This window comes from Netta rufina, assembly GCF_964035555.1.
Source record: "Netta rufina genome assembly, chromosome: 11".
In the NCBI taxonomy this organism is placed as follows: Eukaryota; Metazoa; Chordata; class Aves; order Anseriformes; family Anatidae; genus Netta; species Netta rufina.
Window position 1 is genome coordinate 12,262,309 of NC_140134.1, and position 23,842 is coordinate 12,286,150.

The window sequence follows — 23,842 nt, forward strand, 5'->3', positions numbered from 1 at the left end:
TGGAATTGTGAACCGGAACTGTTTTGCTTGGCCATTTTTTAGTCCACCTTGTAGACTGGAGAAACTGGTCCTTAACCAGCATTTTGCACCATGAAGTTTCGTGCCTCAGTATGCCTTTTAATACCAGGTGCTTGAAGCGTACTTAGGTTCAGGTCTGTTGACTCCCGCAGAGACTGACAAGGTATTTGTGTGAAGTGTGTGTCTATGTTACCTACAACAACCAGGCTTGTAAGCACTGTAAATGTGATTTTAAACATCCACGATAACTAATTAGACTCTGATACTATAGCGACATCCGTGCACCCGCTCAGCACTGCTGCCACGCCCAGAGCAGTGCTACCCACCCAGGCTGTTTCTTCCCTTCAGCAGCGGAGGCGGTTAGAGCGACTGGATGTGAGCTGTACTCTTCCCTGCAACGTGCTTGAGTAGAACAGGGCCAGGTGAGGGTTGAGTTTGTCTTGGAGATTCTGTACTTCTAGAGATGGCAAAGGAAGAAAGTCCTAACACCATTTCATGCTGTAGGATCCTCTGTAGAATGAAGCCTGCAAAAGACAGATCCTCCAGGAAAATCAGGTGGCTGTGACACAGGGAGGTCATGAAGGTGCAAAGAATGGGAGGGATGCCTGTTGAGTGTCACACTAGCTGTTGTGCAAAATGGACTCCCAGTCTGTTTTGTCTAAAGGGACCTTTTACTGCTTCTCTTACACAGTTAGAAAATCCTTTGGTCTTACTTGTACCATACATACAAGCTGTATATAACCAACCATATATAGAAAGGGGAGGACCTGCCTGTACAATTAGTTTTACCATATTCAAAAACTTGTTAAAACATGCTAATGTGTTGATTGGGTTATAACATGCTGTGGCGTTGCCTTAAGTTAAAACACTTTTTCCTATCGTCATATTTTACCATACGGAAGTATTGAATAAATGGAAAAAAAAAAAAGAAAATAATTTAAACAGTAGAAATCTGTGCTTTTTAATAAGAAGTATTAAGAGTATTTACTTACATGCTAACGATTACTATCTTGTACATCTGGGTAAAACAAAGTGGAAGAAACGACATACTTGACAGATGTGAACGATGTGAACTGTGTTTTGACTTGCTTATATGAGACCTCTCTCTTAAGTGCAGCTTTGGTGAATTCTAACTAAAAATAACTATTTTAGAGACTGAAGTGTGATCACGCTACTGAAAACTCATACATAGTGCTAATGGAACCCTGACTAAATGAAGACTGGATTCTTCACCTCTGTAAATGATTGTCAGTAGTACATTACACTTTTTGTAGTACTGCAGCTAAGATCACTGAGAATTCCCACTCCTTGGTGCAGGCCTGTAAGGACATTTTCTGCACAATCTACTGCGACTGTGTAAATGACAACCAATGATATGGTAAGATAAATGCTTCCTGAGACACAAAACACTTATCAACACTGGAAAAGAAATGTGATGAAAGCTGGATTTCAGGTTTCTGGGCCGATGACAAATGCGACAGCCCGCCAAAATGTCTCGGCTCGTTCTCTAGTGCCCCCTTTTGGCTGCCAGTCCTAGGAAAATAACTAAACTGGCCCGGATGACATTGTCAACAGGTCCTTGAGTGAGGTGACAACATTTAAAGAAGGATTAACTGAGTTTCCAGAAAGCACGTGGAGAATTCGTGCCTGCAGCCTAACTCAAAAAGAGCTGCAAAAAGCAGGCAGAGCCCGGCCGACTGTGACAGTGCAAGCCCTGCCAATGTGCTGGCCAGGTGGGTGGCTGCCTCCTCATATAGGAAAGGGGTTTTCTCTCTTGTACTGAGCAGATCTGCTCTGGTAGCACTGTGAGGATCCAGGGCTGGGGTACCTATGAGGCGATGTTTGCTCTTCGGAAGCTGATTTGCGCTTTCTCCAAAGCTGTGCTAGATAACTCAAGAGCAGAAACTAACGGGTTTGTAAAGACTGACAGAAATATGCATCTGAGGAAGAGTATCTAGAAGATATAGTTAGCTCCAAAAATAACAAGGAGAGTTTTATGACCAATAGCCTTTGACTGAAGGATAGAGATTATGGGACCTCCACTTTACCATGGTCCCCCATTTTTACACTGTAATAGCTTTGGTGAGAACCTGAGTGTGAGCACTTTCCAACAGGGTTACCACCAACCAGCCTAGGAGAAGCGTTTCAGGGCCCACAACACCACCTCCACAGCGAGCCTGGGGCTCCAGCCCAGATCAGCCTGACAGACCAGCGAGGCCTCAGGCTTATTCCAGAACTACCACTCTCACCATACCCACCCTCCCCGACCCCCACGAAGCCCCCCTTTCGCCCCAAGGAGGGGCCGCGAGGCGGTGCACCCCCCCCGCCCCCTTCACGCCCGCGGCGGGCCGGGAACATGGCGGCTCCGTCCCGCCGCCCGCTTCCCCCCGCCTTTCCCCGTGCCGCCGCGCATGCGCGGCAGGCGGCACCGAGGCCGTATCCCTCCGCCGCTTCCCCCCCACCCCCCCCGCTCCGGCCGGGGCGGCGGTGCCGGTGTCAAAGCCCCCTGCCCGCCGCAGGGTAAGTGCCGCGCGCCCCTCCCGCCGCTGCCCGCTCGGTCGCCTCACGGTGAGGCGCGGCCCGGCGGCGGCGGCGGCGGAGAAAGAAGAACGGGGGGGGGGCGCAGCGCGGAGAGCCGCAGCGCCCCTCCCCGCCCCTCAGCCGCCGTGTCCTTCCGCCGGGCAGCAGCGGGGACTTTTGTGTGGGGCTTTTGGGCGCCGATGAGCGGCGGCCTCCGGCGGCCCCGGGTGTTGCGGCGGCGGCGGCGGGCGGGCCGGCGGCACGGTAAGGCTCCCGGGCCCCGCGGCCCGTTTGATCCCCAACACCCTTCTCCCGGGCCGGCTCAAGCTTTTCCAGGTCAGTCAGCGCCTTTGTATAGGGCCCCGTTACCGGATGTGGAAGTCGATCTCTTCGCTGGTAAAAAATAATTCCACTTCCCCCGGAACCCGGCGCCGCGGCTCCCTCCGCAGCGCCCAGCCCAGCCAGGATTTCCTGTCGGGGAGAGCGGGCGGGCCGGCCGGCCTTCCGGGGACCCCGCCGCGAGGGGGGCGCGGGCGGCGGCCGGGCCCCGGGACCGGGCCTCGGCCTCGGCCTCGGCCTCGGCCTCGGCGGGCCGCGGCCTGCTGCGGGGCAGGGGCCGCCGTGGGGCCGGGGCCGCCCGCGCTGAGGCTGTGCGAGGGGCTCGGCTCGGCCCCGTGGGCCCGGGTCTCGCGTGGGGCTCGGGCCCGGCCTGGCGGGGGGCCCCCGAGCTGCGTGGGAGGGCTGGGAGCTGGAGGGGGTCCGGGGGGAGCTGCTCCGCCAGCCCCTCGGGAAGGTGGTGGTGGGGTAGCGTGGGGTGAGGCTCGCTGCTGTGGGGGCTCGCTGCTCTCCCCGGTGATCCCAATGCTTTCCATGGAGCAGCCTGTCCGATAGGACGCTGCGGGAAGGTGCCGTAGGAAGGCTTCCTCATTCGCAGCCCTTAACTACAAGCGGCTGCGTGGCGGCCTTCAGCCTGTTTGCTAAGGTGGATTTTATTTAACGGCGAGCGCCGCATGGTAAATGTGCTGATAGTTACGAGTGCAGCCATTGGAGGCCTTTGGCGTAGTGGTTTTTTTGAACTGTCGGTTGGTTTTGAAGAGCTTATAAGGTTAAAAGCTGTTTGGATGAGGTGCCTGTAGGGGTGCAGAAATCTGCTATGAGTAAGGTTAAGAACATACGTGGCAGACCCTAATGATCGCTGTACACCAGGTTTTGACTCTTCCCCCCCTGACCGACATTCTTTCCTAAAAGCGGTTTATTTACAAGCCCTCTTTTTCAGCCCATTTGTAAGAAATTGTCAAGGAAGACTCCTCACAATAAAAATGTTGTTTTAATTAAAAAGACTGGTGATTTTTGTTTCAAAGTATTTTTTTTTTCCAGTTTTGATGAGTGAGGTAGATTCTGACGTTGTGTTATGGTTCACAGGCAACATCACAACCCCGTACGTTCTGCATGTCAATCATACCTGCTGTAATATAACCTCCTTGTTATCCAGTGCCAAATCTATCTGTGAAAGCTTTGTAGTTTGTTGGCAGTGCCAACCCAAATCTTGGTGCCAGTGGTTCACCCTTGTTGCATAATAATCTTTTTTTGATGCTGCAGATGTTGCGTTTTGCCAATAGGGGCCAAATCTTTGCTCTTCCTTTTAAGAGCAGGACTTTTTAAAAAAAACATTTGCATTGTTTAATGGAATTACATTGATTATTGGGTACTAATTTAATTTAATTTATGAATGTAATTGGAATATGGACCTGCATAAATACAGGCTTGAATACATTCACCACTAAGTTATCCAGCTACATGTTTGCTTTTCTGATCTGTTCTCTTAAATATTTTTCATCTCATGCTGACGTGGTCCAACATGAAGGGGATGTTTCTGTTTAAACAAGTGAGGGAGAATTTAATGAGCACAGCACAATCTAGAGGAAAGCTGAAAGCATTGAAATTAAAACATTTTGCTATTAATGCATACTTTCTTGGAATTAGGTGATCTTTAAGGTCCCTTCCAACCCAAAGCATTATTTGATTCTACAATTAGGTTTAATGCATGCCTTTCAGTTCCTTTAAAAGTTACAAAACTAGTTGAAGTGAAAAGTTGCATTAGAAGAGTTGTTCCGAGTTCACTCGGGTTGTTGGTGTAAAAATAGAGAAGAAAACAAGTTGGACCTGTTAGTTCAATTCCAATAGTGATCAAAACTGAATGCTTGATTAAAGATTTAAATAGTTACTGCTAACTGTTTAAACTTCGTATTCTAAAAATATCTTTTTTTTTGCATGGGTGGGTGCATAAAATTAGAAATTGCTATTCTCAGTTCTGAGGTGCTGTGCAATGTTGAAATGAGGAGGGTAAAAACCATATCTGAAGGTCAGGTCTGGGGAAGGAGGTTGAATTTTTTTGAAATAAGAGAAGGAAAAAGGCTTATTGAAAAGGACTTTCTTTCTCTGGATGTAAATGGATGTCCGAGATGATGGGTTTCAAGCAATCTTCTGTGTATAATCCTGCTGTGTGCCACTTGAGTAGGGGGGGCCTCTCACCATTTTGTAGATCTTCGCTTATCCTGGGGTTTGTAGAGGTGATTACAGATCCTCATCGTAGATGCGTAGTATATTGATTCACTTGACTCTGGTAAATTGCACTGCTGCACTCATGCTGTTCTGGTGTATGCACATCTCTCTGAGGAGCATGCCTTGCCAGAAGTGCACCAGCAGCTGGGATATCTCCACGTTAGCAGGTGTTCTGCAACAACTATTTGTTTTGTGCCTGTTGATTTTGATTGACTGATGCTCAGTGCCACAGTGGCAGAAGGGGAGCAAAGGCCAGATCCGGCACCCACTGGACAGGACACTGGTCTGAAAGATGCTGCAGTGTTTTATCCAACCTTAATAATCTTCCTTCGGACTGCAAGCTCCACTGCTCTGTTGTCTGCAGGCTGTGGTGTGGACCCCAGGCTGTGTGTTTTTTCAGCTCCTTTCCCTCCCCACAGAGTCCAATCCGTGTGCCCTTCTGCAGTTCCACATAAGCCCAGGCCAGGTGCTGTTGTGTACCCTTCTGAAATGACATGACATCAGAGCTTTAGAGAATGTATAAAGCTCACCTCTAAGTTAAGTTTTAAGATACTGAAGAGCAGTATGGTTTCCTTTTGAACCAAAGTGAAATTGCAATAATAACTCGATGTACATTTAATAACCAGTTAACTGGCATCTGGCTAACGGCACTCAGCAGAATGCACTGCAGTAACGCGGTGTGCAAGTTCAGGACGTGGTGAATGCTGAGAAGCCCCAACCCAGCAGAGGCTCCTTAACCCGTGGTAGGCAACCTCCTCTGTTCACAAGTGTGTGAGAGCTGTTACCAGCCTGAAAACATACTCGGATTGCCATAAGAATAAATCCAGTAGTCTCAAGACTATTTCAGAGCCGCTGATGCTTCTGATGCCTGAAAGATTGCTTTTAAAAAGTGTTCCCCAGGCTGGCTGGAGATGCCGGTTGCAGAAGAGCTCCCTCCGACGCTGTGCAGCAGAGCTGATTTGTATTGCTGCAGGGAGCAGCAGTGCTGCTTACCTGAGAGTGCTGCTTTGAAGTGGAAATCTCATTTTGATTTAAAATATATTTTATTGTGCTGTACACAGAACCTTGATAGTATCGCTGTGCTGTTGTAGTGCCACAAAGTGGTCTCAAGGGGGCAGCCGAAGGATTCTTCTGGCAGGAGGGAATTGTGATACTGCAGCCCCTTGGCATGTCCCAGCACTAGCACTGAAAGAGCTTCGGGGAAAGTGGGGGGGGGGGGGGGGTTATGGCTTAACGGGTTGCTGACCTTATGGTATGGGTCCCTGGAGTGGTCTGCCAAGAACAAGTCAGCTTGGGGTTGTCCCGAGAAATGTCATGAATGCTGGTATTGCTTGGTTAATAGTGGCTGAAGGTGCCCAAGTAGTTTGTCAGAGAGGTATTGCTTACTGCTGCAGCGTGCTATTGCTGCACAATGGGATTTTAATTTTTGAGTCCAACTGTGCAGCTCTGCTAGTTCTGTCATTTTCTTCCACTAGATGGCCCAAGCGTGCTTTCAAGCTCTCTAACTTCATTTCTGAAATAAATTTTGTCATCATAACTGAAATTAAAGTTCTACATCACAAATATGTGTGAACTGATGTGATGTTTTGTGCTAGTTTAAAACACAAACACTTTATATCAACTGAAGAGTGTTAGTTAATGTAAAAAATACGTGGTAGTGGAGGTAATATCACGTATGATCTTCTAGGTGCCTCTTTTTCCTTTCCTTAGTTTGAACGCTTTGTTTCTTTCTTTTGCAGGCCAATGTAATTGATTTTTTTTTTCTGCTTGCTTTTGCTGTATAGAGCTTTGATAACAGCTTTGCAGCTTATTTTACCAGTATAGATGGGTCAGTGGGTTCTCAATAGGTGTAGCTGTTAAATGTACATGCAGTAATTTAATTCATCTATGTCTAAAAGACATCAAGCATAAGCTGATAAGGCTGAAGGCACCTTGAGGTTGTTCTGTGTTTCCCATAGGAGACTTTACTAGTTCCTCTTCTCTACTGAGATTTAAAAACAAAATGAAATTGTATTTCCGAATTAGTTCCCAACTTCAGTAATTTGGGTTAAGTTACAGCTTTTCTTTCACTTCTGAGGCTCTTGACATGGTATTAGACCATCAGAAAAGTCTATGTGCGCGCTTTTTTTCCCCTTCCTAAATTGCAATCCCTCCCACCCCTGGAAAAAAAAAAAAAAAAAAAAAAAGGTTGCCATATAGAGGGAGGACTTTGCTCTTTTACTTCACTGCTGCACTTGATAAACATCCTCTCTGCCCTGCCGTTTTGTATCATTACCCTTAGTGTCTCCCTTTAACAGGACAGTAGGTTTCTGTCCTATTCCCGTTTCTCTTTTCCTTTTTCTCTTCGTGACAGAGGTCCAGCTGCTGTCCCTTCCTCTGCACCTGATCACGTGCTGCTCCTTTCCTTCCTTTTCCCAATGTCTGTATTTGGCCTGCCCTTGCCACCTTCCTGCTCCTCTCTCCTTTTCTGGCTGGCTAAGTCAAAATGTGCTTGCATGCTAGAAGGATGGATATAAATGGAGTATTACCTTGGTGGAAGGGATGTTGGTGCCAGCAGTCAGTTGTACTCCCCTTTGTGGCTCTACTGATACATGCTGGAGTTCTGCGTTTGCAGTATTTCCCCCCCCTTCCTGCTTTCTTGTTCCTTCTAAAATCAGTAACTTTCAGCTCAGTTAGCAACACGCCACGCAGAGTTTGCCAGTTGACCCAGGTGCAGAGAACTTTCTAAATAAGGTGGTTTTGTGATAGAAGTATAGGCTTAAAAAAAGAGATTAAAAATGATCCTGTTGGGGTTTCTTTCTGAACTGGCACTCTGCACAGGAGATGGGCTGCATGGCCTTGTGACTGCCATTATTAGTCATCCAGGCTTAACTCTTAGTTGTGACTGGAAAGCAAATTGATGAAAGTAATTCTGTTCTTGACATCCTGGTAGTGGAAAGCATAGATACAGGACTGAACATTTAGTAATATATTTTGGTTAGTAGCATGAGTTACGATTTAGTTCCAAATTTTATTATTGAGCATATTTAATAGCAAGTGTGAAGCAGAGTGGGTTTAAATCTTTGATGCAATAGGAATGTAGATAGGTGTCTTGTTTACATATAATTTTACATGCTCTAAATTACACATCTTTTACTTTTTTTTTTTTTTTTTAAAAAAAAAAAAAAAGGGAGATTACCTAAAAATGACATGAAGGTTTTCCAGCCAGTATCTGAAGTCTACAAACTTAGCACTTCGCATGTTTTTAGTAGCTGTAGACATCTGATGGAGGTAGTAATGTTTGAACGTTTGTTTTCAGGGAGATATCTTAGTCTGTGTGCCTCATGCAGATAGCACAAAAATACGTGCCTGTTGCTTTGTACTCTATCTAGGAATACAGAAATTATCTTAGGTTGTACAAAATGAATGGTAGTTGTGGGCAAGGTGCCAGAAAGGTGCTGTATTGTTATCCATCTAAATACATTTGCATAGTTGTATTTCTTAGATGTATATAGGCTTTTTGGGTGCGTGAAGGTAGTGTCTTTGGACATGTGACGTTGTGTCTCTGACTCGGTACCTTTTGAAAGCTCAACAAAGCTACAGAAGGCTGCAGTATTAGGTGAGAGCTTCTGAAAGACATTTTCTTTTAAGAAATATTCATCTAGTCCAGTTTAACTTTACTTTGATGTAACTTTGAGACCACTATGGTTATAGCATTGTAATATGGAAGTCTTCACTCCAGTGTCAGTTCTGTTTGACTGACAACAGTAATTCTAGAATCAGTCTGCTTCTTGCAGTCAAGCAAGTTCATTGTCATGGCTAGAATACCAACTTTTAAGTTTGAACTTTAAAGTTCTTGAACTTTCAGAGTAGTTCAGAAATAGTCATTAAAAACATTACAGCCATATTTGTGTGCTTAAAACAGTATTAATGTTATGTATATATTTTTTTCTTTGTGTTCCTTTATGTCCTTCACTAGATGTCACTAGTAGATTTGGGAAAGAAACTTCTAGAAGCTGCACGAGCAGGACAAGATGATGAAGTTCGCATTTTGATGGCAAATGGAGCGCCTTTTACCACAGATTGGGTAATGAAAGCTTTTGCATTGTTCAGTAAATTCTGTTTCTTACCTGAAAAAGAAAACAGGATTATTATAGATAAGCATTTATAGTGCTGGCCTTGGGAGTTTTCTTTCTGAAATCATGCGGTCACATCATCCGATGTCTAATTCAAAATTAAACTTTGTTGTTTCTTCATATGGTTTGATCTTCTCCTAAATTTTGTAACAGTCTGTGAAAAAGTTCCTTTTGATGGCTGTTAAAATGAACTTTGGAGTGGTTAATGAGGGAAGTAGCAAACATCCTCCTAGTTACAGTGTTTGTATGCTTAGTATAGCAAGAGTTCTGAATTAAGAGAGCAGCCCCAGTGCCTAATACATGCACTTGAGAGTTTCCTGATACAGGTGCTCTGAGGTGCCTATGTGTTAAGTAGGTTGTGTAGGGAGACTAAGTTAGGTATCTAAAATTTCAGGGTATTTGCAACCCCTTAAGAACTTTAATCTACATTGTCACCTAACTGACGAGTCTGTTTTGAGCAGGAGATTGGAGTTAGATGACTTCCAGAGGTCCCTTTGAACATTACGGTGTGTTGATCAACACTAAAAACAGGGTTAGGCCCTTTGAAACCTCACACCTTAAAAAGACAGGAAGAAATTTAAAATAGTGATCTGTTTCTAGTGTGTTGTGATTACTGAAAAAAAGTTAAACTTTTTTTTCTTCTTTATACTCCGTGAAAGCCCCGATAGCTTCTTTCCTTGTGGCTGCAAGGGAAGGTAATTTGAAGAGGTGGCCTAACACCCGAGTTTGATAGCTCCAGAATAAGAAGAAATACTTCATACTGGCATCTGTTAAAAGTCCACTTTTTCTGTTAAATTACAGTTGGGAACATCTCCACTTCATCTAGCAGCACAGTATGGACACTACTCAACGACAGAAGTGTTGCTGCGAGCAGGTGTAAGTCGTGATGCCAGAACAAAAGTGGACAGAACTCCATTACATATGGCAGCATCAGAAGGCCATGCAAGCATAGTAGAAGTCTTACTTAAGGTAAAAACTGCAGAAACAATGTCCGAGCCAGAGATATTACAGTGGTTTATGATAAAATGTGTGATTTCCTTTTAGTTGTGAAACTAACATCAAAACATTGTGAGTATTTACACTGTATGTATTGGGAGCTTTGTTTTCCTATCCAGTTGTAATTTATTTCAATATTAATTAAAATATCACGATTTCAGTTGAAATATTTATTGCTATTCCAAAAAAAGACTCCTTGCTAACTTGGTACTGTGTGAGTAACAGCTTTTAGAACCAAGGAAGGTTATGTTTTGGGGAGTCTTCAGTCCTTTGAGGTAAATAACTTGTGGCACTTAAATTGAAGACCTTATACATTTTCCTGTTTTCTTGAAAGGCAACAGGACACTACTGCTAGGGAGAGACAATTTTGGGCTTTGTTTCATGAGTAGCATTATTTAATTCATGTACTTCTGGTGACATAGCTTACACAATGTTCTTGTTTGTAGCACGGTGCCGATGTCAATGCAAAGGACATGCTCAAAATGACTGCACTTCACTGGGCTACTGAACATAACCACCAAGAAGTTGTAGAGCTCTTAATAAAGTATGGAGCGGATGTTCATGCTCAGAGTAAATTTTGCAAAACTGCATTAGACATTGCAATAGACAATGGAAATGAAGACCTTGCTGAAATATTACAGGTAACTTTTAATTCATGATGGTAAGGGAATTTACAGCAAAGTACTTGTTCACGTGTGATCAGCAAAGCTTTTAATATAGCTGTAAAATTTAACTTATTGCCATATTGCCAATATTAACATACTTAACAACATGCTTCTTGTCTTTAGATTTCAGCCAAAAAATGTTTCTCATGTGCTTTTAGCAGAGCACAGGATGTGACTCTGTATGTGTTTACTGCATGGATGTAACTAGGGAGATCCTCCCTTTTTGTGTGCAATATTCAATTATTCTCGTTCTTAAAAGGTAAATAATTCTTTGTATCTGCAGTTGGAATGATATTACTACCTCTGTCTCCTAGATTGCAATGCAGAACCAAATCAATACGAATCCAGAGAGTCCGGATACTGTGACAATACATGCAGCAACACCGCAGTTCATCATTGGACCTGGAGGGGTGGTGAACCTAACAGGTCTGGTATCTTCTGCAAATACATCAGGTGGAACGGGTATTTAGTTGCCTGTAGGATAACTAGGATTTTACATTTAGTGAAAAGGCTTTAGGAAAATTAATGGTAATTATAGAGTACTTCATATTCCTTTTCTGTGTTTCTTATGTGTTGTAAATACCTAAGTACTTAGTTTATCTCTGTAGAGACAGTTCTTCTATCAGTTGTACTTATTTCACAAACGTGCTTTCAGAATAGCACTGTGGTTAGCAGAAAGTTGTTGAGAACAGTGTGTATTAGAAACTTGAGTACAATAAAAATGTAAAAGGGATTTCATTGGCTGTTTAAAATAAATATCAACTAACTTTTTTTTCCTCCTTCTAGATGAGACAGGAGTGTCTGCTGTGCAGTTTGGAAATTCATCAACGTCGGTGTTAGCCACGTTAGCAGCTTTAGCGGAAGCATCAGCACCGTTGTCTAATTCTTCAGAAACACCAGGTTAGAAAGCCATGTTGCTATCAACTTAACTTCCTTAATAAACTAAAACAAAGTACATAACTGGGGATTTTTGAGATATAGTTCATGCAGAAGTGAGAGGACTTTTTTTTTTTTTTTTCCAATGTTAACAAAAGCTTTCCTTTTCTTTCACTCAACAGATTGGTAGATACATGTGTACAGCTATTGCTTAATAAGACTTCTGACCACAGCTGGTCAGAAATTTGTTGGCCTAATACTACTAACGTTCATTCTTGCTGAAAGCGAGCGTGATTCAGGAGATTGAAGTCACATCTTTGTCTATGTGTGGTCTAGTTGCATTTGGTTTGAGATTGCTTCCTTTGGATGCTTCTTTCTGCTGCGTTATGGGAAATGGCCCCCAATGAGATGCTTTGTGAGGCCAAAATCTTTGGTTCTTAATTCTCAGAGAATTCAGCTCTGCGGTAGATGTCGTTCTTAAGGACAAAGCTTTTACTGGAGGGGGAAGGACTCCCAGACTTGCTGGCATGACAGCTGCATCCCAACATGTATCTGAGTTGTCACTTCCAAGTATTTTGAAGTCCTGCAGAATTTCTGCTTAGTCCAGCTCTACTAACTCTTAGAGCAGTGTCTAAGTGCAGCTATACTATTCTATGACATTTATATATTGCAAGTGAAGTGGATGATTCAAAACCAAAATGTGATGTCTTTCATTACAGAAAAAGCTGACGATGTTTTCAATCTATTCATATATTTCAATGAAACTCAGATGCAATTGTAGGAGAGAGAAACTTGAGAGAAAGGATTGCATAGGATTACACAGTATTAGATGTGTACTCAGAACTTGGTAGCAGATAGACTTTGGTAGCTGAGTGTTCTCATGTTTCATGGCCCTACCCTTGCAGTTGCCTAGTGTAACTGACATTACATGTCAGCAAACCACTGAAGATAAAACATTCTTAGAGTGTAGGCAGGAGATGACAGGCAGGAAGAAATACGCTTCAAACTTGAATGCAGTAGCTTCTCACCTTCAGTAATGCGACATCTGTCATACCTAACCCTCCTGTGTATTTCAGTTCTTCTACTTTGATTTTTATGCAGATGTATGGGCAGTCTTGCAGCATCTCACAGTCAGTAAATGGTTTCCTGGAATCTTACCTCTTTAACAGCTTATAAAGCATAAAGAATACAAAAGCAGCTTTTTATTACTGTGCATCAAGAGTAAGTGTGTTCAAGTGAAAAAAAGAAACCCAACATACATGTACACACACAAAAAACAAACCTCAAAGCCCATGTACCCTCTTTGTTGTGGTCATCTTGTTAAAAAAATAAATAAATAAAAAAATCCACTTATACTCCCTAAAATTGTAGAGGTGAAAATTCTGGTTTTGGCTTTTAATTAGCCTCCTGTATTTAAGGTTGTATAAGCTTGGATAGAGCATTTAGGTTCTACCTTTTGTGTTGTTTCTTTCTAGATTTTTTTTCTCTCCCTTCCAGGTGAACTGTACTCTGATCTCTTCCCTCTAGTTCCTCATGGCTTACAGTTAAAAACACTAATTTTGTAAAATCAAAGAAAGAAATATGCTTCTCATTGTAGCTGAGTATAACCATGCTTGTTTTAGTTTTTAGTCATGTGAAGTGCATACGAGAAGTTGAATGTTATGTGCTAATATGATTCATAATGTGTGCATGGAGATCTCAGTGGAGAAAATTCAGGGAAGTGCCTGGCTTAAGTTGTATATTTGGATTGCAGTATTTGGTGTGCTGTAGTGGAATGAGGCGTATCTCGTCATGTGTGCAGGAGTTCTCCACTGTGCACGCTGCAGAAGAAGAAAACAGACGTTAATTTAGAAATTTTTGAATATATCAGTGCTTCTGTTTTAAATTACTTAAACTTTCCTTTATCTTATGAAATTGTGTGACAACTAGGGTTTATAGGGATTTAAATAAAAAGGAGAGTGAGGAAAGAATAAGGACTTTATTTATGTGAAAGAAAAATACTCCCATAAATACGTTTTCAGACAATCTCAAAGGTTTTTATTCCAAGGTCTCATGCAGAAGTCCTAATGTTTCCTTCCAGAACTGAAAGCCCAGTGTTGAGTTTGAAACTGAAAGATCAGAGCTGTTTGCCACAGCGGCTAGTTGCAACTTGGAATTTTTTGTCACAGTAGTCTCTTTGGTGTCCTTACTTGGAAACCAAATCAGGTTCAGTACAGTACCACTTGTACATGTACAACTTACTGTTTTGGTTTATGGAACAAACACACTGGATATTTAAGCAGTGCTATAGGACAGTAATCTCTGAACATAAAGATCTTCAGAGGGCAATGACTGCAGTCATTTGAACTACAGAGTGACTGTGTGTATGTTGTATTGTAATTAATTCAAAAGATGAAAGCTTCAGGGTTTTATCTACCTTCTCTCATCTCAAGCATCACAACACAGCCTATAGGGGTTTAATTCCATCTCTGTAGATAGGAAGCCCTCTAATGTCTATTATTTAAATCAAAGGCTTTGCTTTTACCTCACAAATTGAAAATAAAATACAGAATTAATGTGCTTGAGATTCTTTGATTGTGCTCCTAGTGATCTTGCTCTTTGTCTCAGTATCGTGTTGCTTTAAAAAATCAGGGTGGTAGTGTAAGGCCTCAGTTACGGTGTGTAGTGCGAGCTGTGGTATGTGCCATTGTTCTGAATGCAGTCTTTATCTTAATTTATAGATGTAAGGTAAAAGAACCATGAGAGTTCACTGCCATATACTCATTATTGGGTCAGAATTTGAAATACTTGAGCTGGGATTTTTTTTTCTTTATAAAGTTACTTACATAGAATGTTTATTTTACATTTTAGTTTTATTGTTTTCCTAAGGTATAAAAATGTCAGCTCTCTGGAACTTTTCCTTTAGTCCTGTTTCACACTTTGTATAATAATTAAAGTAATAGTCATGGTTGAAGGACCCATGTTGTACAAACTAAACTTTAAGGTTGTCTAGAAGTCAGTCAGCATGTTATGTCCTGAAGACCCTTTTGGTAGGTACAGAAGTCAGGTCTGAGTCCTGAGACACACCTAGCAAGACACTGGTTGAGGATTAGTTGTGCTTTTCAGTGGTGTTTTTTCTTTTTTTTTTAATTTTGCTGTCATTATAACGTAGTCCAACTTGTGTACATTGCAAAAAATATTTGTGTTCTTAAAACAACTCTTGATGCCATATTAACACTGGGCCCAAGTAGTCTTTTTTGTGTGGGATATGTATATTAAGAAACATACCAAATACAAATAGATTATTCTGATCAAGGTAAAACAGAACAGAATTGCATATGTATTTCAAAATGTTAATGCTTTATGTGGGCCTGGTGAAAGTTTTACATTAATGACATAATATGGAGTCATGCTTTAATTGTCGGGAGGATCACCTTTGAAATGACATGGAAGAAATTCTTCCTTGGCTTTAGCAAAATGCATTTGAAATCATAAAGCTTAACTTATAAATTGACCTAGTTCCTTTGCTAATCTGTTGATAGTTGTGGCGACAGAAGAAGTTGTGACTGCAGAATCTGTGGATGGTGCTATTCAGCAAGTTGTCAGTTCTGGAGGTCAGCAAGTTATTACTATAGTTACAGATGGCATTCAGCTTGGTAATCTGCATTCAATTCCAACCAGTGGAATAGGGCAGCCAATCATCGTGACCATGCCAGATGGACAGCAAGGTAGGTGAAAACTTGCACAGTTTGAACTTGAGAATCCATTTTACTTATAGTAATAAGTTGTTAGATGCAAATAGCTTGGAAATTTTTGTGTGGTAATTAATTTGAATACATTTTTGAATTATTTCACTGCAAAAGGCTCAGACACATGAGCTATAGCAGTTCAGTGAGTTGCCATGTGTCAGCTGAGCTTCTGCATTAAGAGAAAGAACGAAAGAATTACTAAACTGTATGGATAAGAAATGAGATATACAGGGGCAAAGTGGTAACTGCTTGCTTTGCCCTCAGTAAGTTTGAGGTTTTGGAAGGGCAGTCTCAGAACCAGTGAAGCCAGGATGGCAAAAATTGTCCCTCTTAGGCGGTATCAACTTTGTTTGTGGAAGCTGTTAGTGTAACAAGTGATATTTTGTGGCAAGCGTGTGTTCTGGATGTTTTTTTTTTTTTTTTTTTTTTTTTTTTTTTTTTTTTTTTTTTTCCAAGATACTCTGCCAGTGAGTGCTATTTAGGCAAAAATGATTGCTCTTTTTTTTTTTTTTTTTTTAATGAGGATTCCAAGTACAAAGCTTGAAGAGTTGTACATTGGAGACAAATGATTTGGTCCACCATGTATATGAACAAGTACACCTAGTTGTGAGAAAGCGTTCTTCAGCAGCATATGAATAGCTAAAGCTGTTAATATGTTTTCTCTGCACTGGCATTGTAAGTCACTTTTGTAGAGCTGGCCATATAATGCACTTGTATAGAGTTGCATTTTTTTAAGGGAAACACTTCGCATTTTACTGCTGTTAATAAAATTATCTGAGTTTTATATTGCGCAAATATTGTTTGAAGTAAAGTGTATTTATATGTACAAATATGTTTTCAGTATTAACAGTTCCAGCAACAGATATTGCTGAAGAAACTGTGATAAGTGAAGAACCGCCAGTCAAGAGACAGTGCATTGAGATTGTTGAAAATCGTGTGGAGTCTGCAGAAATAGAAGTAAGGAGTCTCTTACGTGATGTGTATTAACCAGAGTGTGCAGCACTGAATATGTGGTTGTGCTTTTTGGTGTTGTTTTAAAGCTATGTTTCTGTGTAACAGAAGAATGAAGAGTGTGATACAATAACTTGTTCAGTCTGCCCTGTTACTGGAATTTATCTGTTACAAGGTTGTTGTAAAAAGAATATAGGAGTGCCCTTTGCTTCATCCTCTGGTCCAGCACATGAAAATGACATTCGTTGAAGTTTTTGGTAGCTTAACAGTTTTTTCCCCTCTAAGATCACTAGCTAGTTTTTAAAACTAGATAATGATAATATATTATCACGTAACTTGACGTGATAGCAGTGAATGAGAATACTGTCCCCTCATCTGTGTTTTATGACCATATGCTTGTCCTGATTGAGAGATCATTCTTAGCAACGTTTCCTTTCCATTCATGATAACTAGATAACTGTTAATGGCAATATGAAACAGTAAGATTCTGGGTTTGTCAATTTTTATCTTTCTTTTTTTTTTTCCTTTTTAATTCTGGAGCAGTTTTCTATTACATATCTTTGCATCATAATGTTTTTTGAAATTACAACACAGATGACCTATCAACATTAAGAGGGCTTTTCATATATGACAAATAGATACAGCTGCTCAATTTAAAACCATAGCTTTTTTTTTAATATTACAACAGTAGGTCAACCATCTAATCCCCTTTTCTGTTAATTCTAACTGTGCTGACTAGTTTTGGTCAAAAGTTTATGAAAATTGCTGTCAGGCTTGACGAGGCTGTGAGTTCTTATTTTGTCAATTCCATGCTACTTCATTTATCAAAGGTTGTATTCTCTGACTTCTGTTCACATTATTGGATAACAATTTGTGCGCAACTGAATATTATTTATTGTACAGTGTGTGCTATGCCTTGTCCATGTCTAGTAACAATAATTACCACCTTTCATCATTGACTTTCTCTGTCCTTAAGTTGTCATATCAAATACTTACGGCCTTTGCAGCTTTGTGGTCATTACAGATTATCATGACAGTTAAAATTTTCTTGCTGCATTTTTTAAAATTGTATGACTGTTACAATAAAAACTTTTTTTTTGTTCACACTTTTAAACATCTGCCTGAATTATTGCTACAGGAAATTACCTTTCCTTAAATAATAATTGTTAGGTAAAGGGGAAAAAAACATCCAGATTGGTTAAGGAATAAATTGACCTGTTCCTAGTTACAGGTAATGGGTATAATGATACAAATAATTCTTTAAGGGGACTGCCAACTTCAATTAGATATTTAAAATACTTTTATAGAATTTTAAAACTCATTGGTGAAAATGAAGGACTCTACTTGTTTCCTTTAAGTGCTAGTTTTGATGACTGACCTCCTCCCTGATTATACAACTGGAAGTATACATACAGACCTCTGTCCCTGTATAGAGGCCAGTTCACTTCCAGAGCCTTGGTGTGGTGCTCCCTGTCTTTGGTAACTGAGGCATTAAGGAAGTACATGGGAAGTCAGTTCGCTTCCAAGTTTATCATAGTAGAAGTCCATATCTGGATATGGAGGGAGTGGGACCCCCTCCCACTTCAAAATATTTTTTTTTTTGAAGTGGAAAACCTTTATTACTGTAGGTTTCTCTGCCTCATTGGTGATTCCTTTATTTCATTATAAAGACTTGATTCAAGGCAAAGAGTGCTGTCTTTAGATGCTTTAAACTCAGTGTATGAACAGTTAATTGTAGTTTGAAAATCTAAGTTGAACTCCCACTCATGTGAGGTGACAAACCTTCTTGTGAAAGTATTTTGAATAATTAATACCGTAGTGATGTTTTTTGACTGTCTCATTTGTCTGTTAAATTCAATCATTGCAGCTCGTTTTCAAGAGGGATAGCAGTCTTTCTAAGCTTCGTGATGTTTAATTAAACATATGATGGCAGCAAAAAAACACTGTCATGCAGATGGTCTGTTTTTCATTTTCATGCATAATTCATTAACATACAGTGAATTGTATTTTCATTCTTGCATGTTACTGTCTTGTTGCATGTTGGAAAGGTGACATGCTTTAGAAACAACCAGGACAATTAGACTAAAAAAAAAAAAATAATAATGATTGCAAATGAATTATATTAATGAATTCATATTCCTGTTTTTTCCTGCTTAGCTTAGTTATTTTAATTATATTTTAATTATGGGTGCCTCTATCTTCAATATGTAGACTGTTGAGGAAAGTTGTATGTAATAAAGAAAATTCCCTTATAAAATGGAAGATTCCTTAAGAGCACTCAAACTTCTCTAACCTGATTTTCATCTGTATAAGCTTTTATATGGTAGAAAAGGATTTTAGAGAATTGAAACATTTTCTCTTGTGTTCTGAAGAGCACCCTAAGAACGTTTTCTAGTTTTGTTGAAATTAAGACCCCAGTTATAGTCCTCCTTAATCTTAGATAACAAAGTTAAGGAACCAGTTTTCACTGTTCAGTCCACAGTAGGTCTGTAATGTTCCTCCAGAGTCGTTGGTCCGCTGCCTAGTTAGTGTATTTGGCCCCAGTTCTTCAGCTTATTCTGCTTACATAAAGACTAGGTCTGTATGAAAACTACATGTGTTAGTTCTCAGACAAATCTACATGCTTTGAGTTGCTAGTCTGCCTGATGGTTACCAGTTTTATCTTACCTTCTCTGCCACTGAGACTTATTTTTTTCTCCTTTTGTCCATTCTTTTCTTAATGTGCTTACACCCAGTGTGGCTGTACATCTCTATTTCTCCCTTCTGTGGAAAGTGCTCACAAGAGTTGTTCTGAGTTTGATCTCTGCCCATGAGTGCTTGCAGTCTGCATGTGCTCTGCAGTAGTGATAGTGTCTTATTTTTTGTAATGTGCTGCAGAGCCTCTGGCTAATGAGCTGCTGCTGGTTCTCACCCTTCTGCAGCCCAATAGACCAGCTCTGCTTCTCGACAGTAGGACGTTTAATTGCATGACAAATTTGTGAGATAGATAACGCTCAGCTCAGATTATGCCAGAGCTCAGTGCCCACACGGGGGAAGGCCCACTTTGCATGTGTAGCAGGATCCACTGTTTTGACTGCTACTTTAAGAACTGTCTGTAGCAATTTTTCCCCAACTTAGTACTCCACAAGGCTGTATTATGTAAGCTTAATATGGCTCTGCTTAAATTACATTGATAATTACAGAAATAGCAATATATTTTGGTTTGACTGGTGTTGGAACAACACTGATGTATTTCAGATCCTTTGTGAGATGTAGGCTCCGCTGTTCATTTTGCCTTAGCACTTGGCACTGGTCAGTCTAGTAGCTACATGGATTGGCCATTTATAATGTTACTTAAAAAGCATAATCCAAATTCTCAGAGATGGAGGCTGAACATCCTTTTCAAATAAGCAACAAGATCAGATGAACTCTCATTTTGAGCATATGCTTCAAATGAAGCAAACCCATGAACGCTAGTGTCTTTTAGCTCTTAAAACCTTGTGTAAAGTATAAAATCAGGTTTCATTTATGGAGTTAGCACTGTTCTGTTTTATAGCTAGTCGTTCTAAACTCGTTAATAACACTGCTCCTTCACCTGTTGTTTTTGATATACAGATGCTGCTGTTAGCAATGATCAGATCATCTATGTCAGTGTATTTCAGCACATTCAGCACAGCATGTGACTGCTAAATGTGGCTGTGACAAGTACTGAGAACAGTAGCAAGTAGAAGGGAGGCAGAGTATTTTGTATTTTCAGGCTCTGATCATGAAAATACGTGAGTGTATCAAAGAGGTGAAGAATAGGGTTGATGTTCTGGGGGTGGGGGGAGAAATGTTGAACAACTGTTTGAGGTATTAAGTGGGAATGTGATGCTGAACTGCTGAGATGGGGATAAGGTGAAAAGGCAACTTTTGCTGGGTCTCAGTTTTTGATAGTTTTGTTTTTCTGGGAAATGGATTCCTTCTCTGACAGCCTCCCTCCTGTCGCTACTTCAGCTACAGTGGAAAAAATGATGTGAAATCAAATATTACCTTACTCATAAAATATGATACACTTACTTTAATAAAGTAGTATTTGGTTGAAGATCAAAACAAAACTGTTTTTCCAAGCAAATTGCTTTTCCAATTAGGCTCAGTACAGCATCAAACAAAATTATAGTATCAGCGTCACTGCACATAGAAATACATTCTCCTTAGTTCCTGTGGAAGCTTCATAGGAAGTGGCATTTTCCATATTATTTTGCTTGGAAGCTATGTTATAGCCATCCCCATATAATTTGTACGCAGAATGATGCATAAGTTAGTCCTCTTGGGTTCAAAAATCTTACCTCACTAAACACCTGTTAATTCATAAATCTGCAGTGTCCTTGGGGGTGTTGTTATACGTCTGCATTGCATGGTATCAATCACTTAAATCACTTCATTTAAGAAACCAAGTATGTATATATTCCAGTTAGTGAGTAGCTGTCACTTTCCAGTGCACACTGCTGGTAGTTATCAGTTTTTGTAACAGACAGTACTATCTGATTAGAAATACAATGGAAATTGACAGTCCTGTTAGACTGGATTCCATTCTTATTAGAAGTCGATTTAAAAAAAAAAATCACAGGGAATTGAATCATTGGGAAAATGTCATGTTAGTATTTGATCACTATGTGTTTTTGTGCTGCACCATTTTTCTTTGAAGACTTGCTTGTTATCTCTGCAGCTAAAGAAACTTAGTTGTACTATATTTAGACTTCAAGTCTTACTGTGAGAAATTGTCAAGATTCATGCCTGATTTACTGAGCAGTATTCATACAGGTTTGACCAAATACAAACTGAACAATTTCGATGTGATGCCCTAACACTTAACCTGCATGTAAAGAAAAAGTATTTGCCATTTTAACTTGCATTTAATACATATTTGACAAAATATTGCTGGTTCTGTTTTTAATAGGAAAGAGAAACTCTTCAGAAGCAGCTGGATGAGGCAAACAGAGAAGCACAAAAATATCGTCAGCAGCTTCTAAAGAAAGAGCAAGAAGCAGAGGCCTATCGGCAGAAGTTAGAGGCAATGAACCGCCTCCAGACTAATAAAGAAGCTGTTTAATAAAAGAGAACATACTGCAAAGCCTGTTACTTTCAAAAACCTGCAGTACAATCTTGAACTGTACACTGTATAGGTACAGACACAGGATTACATGATAGAGAAGATGCTACAAGTTGATAACTGGACTTAAGCCGTGAGCTCTGATGAATTTCTTGTAACATAAAAATTCTGAATTTAGAAATTGTGAAAAGTATTTAAAATGAAATACTGTAAATAGTTGTTTTTTTTACAGTTTCAAAATAAGTTGATAAATCTTTTTGAAGGGATCCAGAAACATGAGAAGCCAATGTTTTTGTGAAATTTTTGATTTTAGTATGAATCTAACTTCTGAAAAACAGAACAGTTTTAAGGGTGATGTTGATTTAAGCTGACAACTTGAAAATGAATTATGTGACAAAATGAATTAACAGTTATTTCTACATGGTAACAACTTAAACTTCTCTGAATAAGTCATTTCCAGGTGGAAATCTTTGTACAGCTTTAAGTAGTTGTCTCAGATTCTCTGAAAACCGTTTTTTGGGTTTTTTTTTTTAGGCGGTGAAATTTTTATATTTAATTTCAAATATATCCAAGTAGATTTACATGTATATGAAGCTAATATTTTTTAAACTTTTCAGTTTGTACATATGCTGCATGTTTTTATAATTTCTACACATACATCTAGCATAAGTATTTTTCAGCAAAGATGAGGAAAAATTATGAGAAAAATGTTTAGCCTATAGGTCATTTGAAGTAAGCTAGCAGCCAGTTTTATTGTGGATGGTATATTTCTTGAAAGAATGTAATTTGTAATCAAAACAAAACGGAAAATCCCAATTTATATAACAGGCAAAATTTGATAGTGGAGGCATTGAAACTTGTGTCTTACAGTTTTCACATACAAACATTTTAAAGTTCAGTAAATGAGTAGAAAAGAGTGTCTCCATTGGAACACAAAGAGTATAGTTCTTTTAGAATATTCTATTGATCTGTTTTCCCCAATAGCCTTGAAATTATTTCATTGATGCATTTTCTAAACAGACTCTTCCATTTTAATTATGCAATTGGACAAGGAATTTTTTGTTGTAGTGATGCTGCTCTTACCTGGCATCATTGTTCTTCACTGTGATACTGTGTTTGTGTGTGTCTGTGCAGTGATATATTATACTTAAGATTTATATAAAATATAACATCTTCAGAGCATTGTAAAATCTTTTAAAGAACCCTTACTATACTGCCTGAGGCAGGTAAGTGAGTGTTGTTGTCTCAATTTTATAACTGGTATAAGCGCAACACAGGGAGTGTTAAACAATTGGCCCAAGACCACATGAATCTGTGGTAGACCTGGGAATGGGTCTCAGGAGTTCCTGGCTTCTAGTCCTGTGCTTAGACTGAGCTGCCTTAAGATTGTTCAGTGCTGTGTTACATACATTTTGAACTACTGTGCAGATTCCTTTTTTGTAAGATAAAACTATTTGTGCTTTGCTTTGTTGTTCCATGTTTCACTGCTTTTATGGAATTGTTTATATAAACTTAAGCAAAAAGTCTAGTTTATCTATACTGTATACAGAAGAATTACCCTTAAAACTGTACTCTGGCCTACTTTTTCTATTTTACAATTAAATATCTTTTCCACATATATATAGTGTAGAATCGATTCCATTTCAATTGTTTTTATCTGCACTGGAAGGTCAAAACTGATGTGTGAGGCAGATGTGTCAGAAGAATATGAAAAAACAGTGTTAGGCCGAGAAAATCCCACAAAGGTAAGAGGGAAGAATGGACACAGAATCACATTATACAAAACAACATCAATCTTCCTCCTTCAAACTTGGATGTGAGCTTGTAGAATTGTTAGTTAGGAAAAAATCCTAATATTGATATAAAGTTGGCAAATATGATCCAAACTGGTAAAGTAGGACCTGAAAATAATCAAGAGATGATAGTAATGAAAATCTATGGTGCTGATTTTTAGATTATTTTCCAAGTATACAGTAGTACTCAGTTTGTCCTAGTACTTGAAGCAAGCCTTCTGCAGTGACTAATTGGAAACTTAGTGTATTTTAGGGTTTTCTTAAAAATCATCCATTATGTCACTAGCAAAAGCAGGAAAAAAATAGTCAAGTTAAATGTGCTGGTTAGGCATTTCTCCAACTGAATTATTCTGTGATCGAAATAACATTTGTGTCTTCACATCCCGCAAACTTAACAACACTTTAATCTGTGTGAACTCTTAATAACGATAAGAACTTCAGCGTTAGACTGAGTGGTGATAGTGGTAATGGTCATGTCCAAATGGAGAATTTCCCACGGACCTTTGTAGCAAACAATGAAGAGAACCTTTTCTGTTCGTTCTGCTTC

General features: G+C 39.9%; 1 protein-coding gene across 2 annotated transcripts; it reads left to right on the top strand.

Moving 5' to 3' along the window:
• Nucleotides 1–2,683: 2,683 nt before the first annotated feature.
• Nucleotides 2,684–23,071, top strand: GABPB1 (GA binding protein transcription factor subunit beta 1). Of its 2 annotated transcripts, none has more exons than XM_084293787.1 (9): nt 2,684–2,802; nt 9,059–9,166; nt 10,017–10,184; nt 10,658–10,852; nt 11,191–11,302; nt 11,663–11,776; nt 15,274–15,459; nt 16,322–16,437; nt 21,350–23,071. In XM_084293787.1, the coding sequence occupies exons 2-9, from the start codon at nt 9,059–9,061 to the stop codon at nt 21,500–21,502; spliced, it is 1,152 nt and encodes a 383-aa protein (XP_084149913.1). In that variant the 5' UTR covers nt 2,684–2,802; the 3' UTR covers nt 21,503–23,071. The 2 variants fall into 2 exon arrangements, with proteins under 2 accessions (XP_084149913.1, XP_084149914.1); XM_084293788.1 differs by lacking the exon at nt 2,684–2,802 and adding an exon at nt 8,600–8,698.
• The last annotated feature ends 771 nt before the right edge of the window (nt 23,072–23,842 follow it).